The sequence below is a fragment of the Microtus ochrogaster genome (genome assembly GCF_000317375.1).
Source record: "Microtus ochrogaster isolate Prairie Vole_2 chromosome 14 unlocalized genomic scaffold, MicOch1.0 chr14_random_1, whole genome shotgun sequence".
Taxonomy (NCBI): Eukaryota; Metazoa; Chordata; class Mammalia; order Rodentia; family Cricetidae; genus Microtus; species Microtus ochrogaster.
Genome location: NW_004949096.1, coordinates 214,052 through 221,583, shown reverse-complemented (window position 1 = coordinate 221,583; position 7,532 = coordinate 214,052). Strand labels below are relative to the sequence as shown.

Below are 7,532 nucleotides of genomic sequence, written 5' to 3'. Positions count from 1 at the left end.
AGGAGGGAAAGAAAAGGGATGAAGGGAAAGAGGGCAGAAAGTGGAGAGAAAGGAGAGGAGAGGAGCAGAGAGAAGAATTAATTTACAATAGTTGCCATTTCTGCTAGCGACATGATCAATTTCAGGTCACTAATATTTTGATAACCAGTTTTCCAACTATAAGGAGCCCCAACATACTATTAGATTCCTTTCAACCTCAGCTCTCTCTCAAACTCTAAGCATACACCTCCAAGTCTATAGCAAATAGGAGAGAACCAGTGGGGTGGGAGGAGGAATGTGGGGTTGCAATAGAGTCTTACACACTAACTACACATCCCACTTCAAAAACAAAGGATTTCTGGGTTTAGTTTTGTTTGTTTGGTGGTGCAGAGATACAATCCAGTGTCTCACTGTCTTAGGCTTTCTATTTCTGTGAGAAAACACTATAACCAAAGCCTACTTGGGGAAAAAACGGTTTATTTTATCTTATAGTTCCCTATCAAAAACCATCATCAAGGGAAGTCGGGGCAAGAGCTCAAACAGGACAGGAACCTGGAGGTAGGAGCTGATGCAGAGGCCATGGAGGATGCTGTTTTCTGGCTGGCTCCCCATGGCTTGTGCAGCCCACTTTCTTATAGCATCCAGGAGCACCATTCCAGGGAGAGACACTTTCCACAGCGATCTGGTTCCTCCCACATCAATCAATTAAGAAAATGCACTACAGGCTTGCCCACAGGCCAGTCTAGTGGAGGCATTTTCTCAGCTGAGCTTCCCTTGTCCAAAATGACTCTAGCTTATATCAAGCTGAGATAAAACTCACAGTGCCAGGCAAGGATCCTATAACTCAACCACATCCCAGGCCTCATTTCCACGATTTTGAATTGGCTTTCTTTTTTCTGTTTCTGATAATTATACACATAGTTCACTTTTAAAACTTAGCCTTTTGTGTTCCTTCTGTCATTTTCATGTCCTTGTGGATTTATTACCATTTTATAATAGTTTCACAAGGCGGCAGAAATGAATGTAGGTTTAATTAATCATCTTTAGCTGGGAGCCCTAGCCAGGTAGTTTTTGAGTTGAAAATAGCCCAAGTTTATTCACTCATTTAATAGCACTTCACAAGGTCCACAGCACGCTTGACACTCTCATGCGCTGATGATCCTGCTGTTACATTGCTGCTGTCTTCATGGACATATTTATCATGAACATAAACTTGTGCATATTACAAACATACATGAAAATTTGTTGTTATTCCAACTGAATTAGCAAATCTGAAAAACATCTGTGAAAAAAGGATATTGTCAGAGGTCAAACTGAAATCATTCACTAAATGCTTTAACCTTCAATAAGCAGTAAATTGCTCTAGTTAATACAGTAATAACATAACAACCACAGGAGTAAAATATGAAAATTACTCTTAATAGTATTATAAAAATATAACTACCGCTGAGTAGTACTCTAATATGTATATATTCCACACTTTCTTCATCCATTCTTCCATTGAAGGGCATCTCGGCTGTTTCCAGGTTCTGGCTATTACAAATAATACTGCTATGAACATAGTAGAACAAATGCTCTTGTCGTTTGATAGGGCATCTCTTGGGTATATTCCCAGGAGTGGTATTGCTGGGTCCAGGGGTAGGTTGATCCTGAATTTTCTGAGAAACCGAAACACTGATTTCCAAAGTGGTTGCACAAGATTGCATTCCCACCAGCAATGGATGAGGGTACCCCTTCCTCCACAGCCTCTCCAGCAAAGGCTATCATTGGAGTTTTTTATTTTAGCCATTCTGACAGGTGTAAGATGATATCTCAAAGTTGTTTTGATTTGCATTTCCCTGATTGCTAGGGAGGTTGAGCATGACCTTAAGTGTCTTTTGGCCATTTGTACTTCTGTTGAGAATTCTCCACGAGGGGTGCACCCACCCACTGAGACAGTGGAGCTGATCTACTGGGAGCTCACCAAGGCCAGCTGGACTGTGACTGAAAAAGCATGGGATAAAACCGGACTCTCTGAACATGGCGAACAATGAGGGCTGATGAGAAGCCAAGGACAATGGCAAGGGGTTTTGATCCTACTTAATGTGCTGGCTTTGTGGGCGCCTAGCCAGTTTGGATGTTCACCTTCCAAGATATGGATGGAGGGGGGAGGACCTAAGATTTACCACAGGGCAGGGCACCCTGACTGCTCTTTGGACTGAAGAGGGAGGGGGAGAGGAGTGCGGGGAGGGGGAGAAGGGTGGGAGGAGGGGGAGGGAAATGGGAGGCTGGGAGGAGGAGGAAACTTGTTTTTTTTTTCTTTTCTCAATAAAAAAAAAGAAAAAAATTTAAGTGAAAGATGATATGATGAGAAGCAAAAAAAATATAACTAAAGTTATAACTAGAATTTAGGTATCTATGGTCTTTCTAAATTTACTGCTAAAAATATAAGAGGGATGATAGTCTAGCTGCAGAGCACTGAAAACCAGTTGGCCATTAGCAAGAGCAACGATCCCTTTTAGTGCATGTGGAATTAGAATGCTCCTCAGGAAAACCCTGGCCGTATCTAAGCAATGTGATCCTTAGCAACAGCTCAGCATTAATATTTTGTTATGCTATATATCAGGGGTTCTTAGACATCAGTCTGCAGCTAAGCACTGATCCATGACAAACTTCTCTAGTCCATGGCCAGATGTGATTACATGACTTTTCTTATCCTTTTTCTGTCCTTTATCCTGAGATTATCTTTAAAATACATATATTTTAAAATGTTCTGTTTTATAAGATTATGGTGATAGTGGAGGATAATGTTTGCATTCTTAGCAGGCTACTTGACAATATTTTGAAATGTACTATAAGATATTATATAATTTTCTATTTAATATCAAGAGACAGGTAATAATTGTAATAATTAAAAAGAAAGGCATTTGAATATTCAACATATTTAAAAGATCCTAGGGCCATACTTGCAGACTTGGTTAGTAGTTCAAAGCAATGAACACTATAGATACCACAAAATTTTAGTACAATTTTCATACAACTGATTTAACAAACTTGCTTAGTTTATTTTATATCACTGTGAAAAATATTATGACCAAAGGTGATTTGAGAAGCTAAGGGTTTATTTGGTTCACAAGGAGATTCTATCGTCAAGGGAAGTCAGGCCAGGAACTTGGAGGCAGGAACTGAAGGCAGGAACTACAGCAGAGACCATGGAGGGCACTGCTTGCTCTCCACTCTGTATGACTTGCTATTGGTTTTCTAATACAAACCAGGACTACTAACCAGAGATGGCACCAATTATAGTAAGCTGACCCCCTCCATCAACACAGAAATATTTATAGGCTAATCCCATGGAGGCAATTCCTCAACTGCTGCTCTCTTCCCAGTGTACTTTAGTTTATATCAAGTGGACAGAAACTAACTGGAACACAAACTTAACAGCTCTCATGCTTCTAGGAAAATATGTTGAGCACATAACACAGAAATAGTACTGGATTGGGACCAGGACAAGGTTGTAGTACTGCTTTTTCTACAATTTATAAGGTCCCAAACAAAACTGCTTATATTTTCTGGATCTCTGCTCCATCACAGAATAAACTAGCTAACATCTAATACTTGGATCACCCCAGAAACTATGGTTCAATTCTTTTACATGGATTACCAGATGACCTTGTAACAACTACTCATAATGAACTTGAGTCAGACATGGTGCTTACATGCCTACAACATCAGCATTCCGTAGGCTGTGGTAAACCTGGGCTACAGAGTGATACCATATCTCCCCAAAATAAATCATATGCTATTGGGAAAAGGTGTGAAGAGACTCTTGCTTATAAAGGTTGTTTTCTACTAGTCTTTTATAAGAATGGGTGAAGAGGTTAAGGGAATGAATATCTTGATTCTACTGGTCCACTCTCTCCCTCTGTAACTTTGACATTTTAATTCCTATATAACTGAAGGCAGGCAGAACCCTTTACATGATAAGCCATAGGGCAGCAATGGTGAGATAAATTGCTTTGCTCTGCTCAAGTTTAGTTCTATTCAACGACGAGGGACTAAAAAAATTTGTGTGGCTTGGTACAAAACAAAAAGGCAGAGGAAACAAGCTATTAGAGGTATTAAATATGTAAATTTTCCTTTATCTCTCTCTCTGCCATAGGACGCTTCATTTTCTATTTAAGGGCATGGTTCTCTGGACCAGGAAAAAAAAATCACAGCACAATTGAAGTCCCACACAGCTGCCTAAAAGCTTCATGACAACTCAGCATGAACAAGAGTCACTACCTTCTGGGCCCCACTTCTTCCTGCCACTTGCTTCACCATGTATCACATTCTAGCCAGAAAAGGAAGTGATCTTTCCTTTCCGTGGGCCCTCTATATAAACCCAGGGCAGAGGGTAACTGGCAAGATCAGAGTGCTAGGCAGGGATACATTCAGCACTGGACTGGATACTCATTGCCCATGCCAAGGTGCTGCCAACCTGAAACAAGAAGAGCTGCTGCCATGCCTCTCCACAGAGTGCTGAAAGGTACGTGTACCCACAACAAACCTCTCCTACTGCACCTATGCATCCACTAAAAAGTAAGATTTCCCCAAACAAATGAAGAGATGCAGAGTGGGTGGTTAGGCAAGGGACCAGGGCACTAGAAGGCAGAAGAACCAGCAGCCAAGAACCAAGACTGAGAGGCAACAGAAACAAGAAAATGCCTGTTGAGGCTCCAAGTCTCCAGCACATATTTCCATAACTTAACTTACAAAACATAAATTCAAAAGATAAAAATTCATTAAAAACTTCAAGACATTGAGAACAAAATTAAACAGAAGGAATACATTTACTTCTCACTACAAATCCCTGTGTAACCACTCTAGTTACTCACTCGAAGTTAGCCCTAATTCTCTATGATGACTGTCCCTGCATGGGAGATGGCTATAGTTGTCATGGAACATGTTCCAATTTATTTGCTTTGCTGCCTTCAAAGGGGCTTAAAAAGCATGGATTGGTTATCCTATCTGAACATGCCCCATCTCCTTATGAGATAATGGAGTGGCCATTCCATCACTTGGCATAGTCAAACCCAGCCATGTTCCTGCCCCTTCACTCACTCCCATGTTCCTTCATGTTGAGTCCAGAATCAACGAAGTTCTCTTGTTCACCTTTCCAAGGCCACTTTTTACTGGAACACAATACATTTCTTAAACATAGTTTACTCCTAACACTTTGAAAAGTCTTTTAAATTTCTAGATTAGACCTGAGCATCATTCTTATTCTTGGTAGATTTCTATATGAACTGACTTCTCTTCACTCTACTAGCAACATCAGAGGGACTCCCCATTATCTATGTTACCTCAGCACCCAGTCATGGAGTAAGGTAGCATCCCCCTTCATTCATTGTCTTACAATGAATCTACCTTGTAGACACCTTATTTAGCTGGATCTTCCCCCAAAGAGGGAGGCAAGAGAGAAGCCTCTCCTTTTGGAGTGTGAAGTCCAATCATTACCTATTCTGAAGATGATGGTAGTTTGATCATATTCTTTATGAAGATAGGCCTCCAAATCCTGACACTTTTTTTAAAATGTGACTGACACTTTTTTCTTTTCAACCTTCAATTTTGACCTTGGCCACAACTCTAAAACATAAAAAATTTCCACTGATTCCATTACAAAGTCATATACTAGTTGGGCATGATGGCACACACCTTTAATCCTAGCACTAAAACCAGAGGCAGGTGGATCTCTGTGACCTTGAGACCAATCTTGTCTACAAAAAGTTCTAGGACAGTCAACATTATATTAGAGAGACCCTGTATCAAAAAATTCAAGTCAGATATTTGATAAAACTTAACAATTAAATAGTTACTTAAATGTTAAAAATATATTTATTACTTTAGATATTGATGCTGAAAACTGATGAAGGAATCTAGTATTTTACCTTTTTAAATCAAATGGTAGAACAAGATACCTAAATGCAACTAAATATGGGAAGCTTATTAGATAGAAATATATTTAAACAATATATACATAACCTGATTATTTTCCCTTAGCACCTTCAATTCTTCATTAATTTCAATATTAGCTTGAGTTTGTTGCTGAAGTAATTGTTGCATGTGTTGAAAAGAAATGATGATATCCTTCAAAAACATAAAAATATATGATGTTTCTAAGTTCATTCTCCAGATACATTTCTAGTTTTTTTGTTTGTTTATTTGGGATTTTTGTTTTGTTTTGTTTCGAAACAGGGTTTTGTCGCAAGCCGCCTTTTTGGGGTGACTTCTGCTGCAATTCTAGCCATGGTGTGTTAGTATGTTCCAGGGTAGGGGTGTGAGGATTAGAAACATTAGGTAGGAGAAACAGAGATAAGAGAGAAACACATAGACACAGGATAGTACCGGGAGAGCAACTCAGCAAATGCTGAATACTGAATGTTGAATTTTGAGTTCTGATTTCACTAGCATTTATTTTTCATACACTTTTATGCCCCAATACAAATGGGGAAACGATGGCAAAAGACTTCTTGAACATGATTCAAAGGAAAAGCAGAACAGTTATTTGTTTCAATACTTGAGACATCAAGCCATTAATTTCTGAGTAAAGCATTTGATATCTGGCACAGTGAACACAGCCTAGATAAAGTATCCTGAAGGCAGCTACTCCCAAAGTTAAACCTCCTGTTTTATAAGGAGCAGAAGCATACTTGAATTCTCTGATCTTTGGTCAAGTGGAGCAAGCAGATCTACCTCTATAGGCCATCTTAATGTCCAAAACACCAAGTAACCAGACCCTAGGTCAGGATCTCTTGTTTGTAGCCACATCTGTTGTCAACAACTTTGAAAGAGCAAAGATAAGCTCAAACTCTCTGACCTTCAGTTAAGGTAAAATGGGCTCACATTTTTGGGTTTCTGTTACAGGGTTTCTCGGTGTAACAGAGCCCTGGCTGTCTCAGAACTTGCTTTATAGACCAGGCTGGCCTCAAACTCACAGAGATCCTCCTGTCTCTGCCTCCCCAGTGCTCGGGCTAAAGGTGTGCATTACCAACACCTGGCACGTTTCTAGTTTTTAAGCTATTATTGTTTCAGCTTAAGTTTGATATTTTATATTAAAATGATAGCACTTCTCTGATTTATTATCTAAAATAATTAGTTATACAAATTTTTATCAAGTATTATTTCTAAAAGTCCCTTAGCTTGTAAAATAAATTTCTGAAATGTGCCAGAGTCTATGGTATTACTGAATAAGATAAAGAATCTAAAAATGAAATAAACATGTTGCCTTGATCACCTAGAGATATAGAAATATATCTCTATTAAAATGAATTATAATATTATAAAATGTTTATGTAGAGTAGGGTATCACCAATCAAATGAAGGTAAAGCAAGAAAAAGAAAAGATAAAACAAAAGAAAGGGGGCTGGAGAGAAAGCACAGCATTTGGAGCACTTGTTGCTTTTGTAGAGGTCCCAGGTTCAATTTCTAGCACCCTCATGGTGGTCACAACCATCTGTATCTCCAGTTCCAGGGGATCCAATGCCCTCTTCTGGTCTCTGTATACATTAGGCATGCACATGGTGCACATA

At 39.2% G+C, this 7,532-nt stretch overlaps 1 protein-coding gene across 1 annotated transcript in view; it reads right to left on the bottom strand.

Moving 5' to 3' along the window:
• The window catches only part of Ccdc73 (coiled-coil domain containing 73), a 126,863-nt gene that overhangs the window by 21,730 nt on the left and 97,601 nt on the right, over positions 1-7,532 (bottom strand). The window contains exon 11 of the mRNA XM_005364019.3: positions 5,986-6,090. Within this exon, the coding sequence (XP_005364076.1) occupies positions 5,986-6,090 (105 nt within the window). The remainder of the gene's footprint in view (positions 1-5,985; positions 6,091-7,532) is intronic.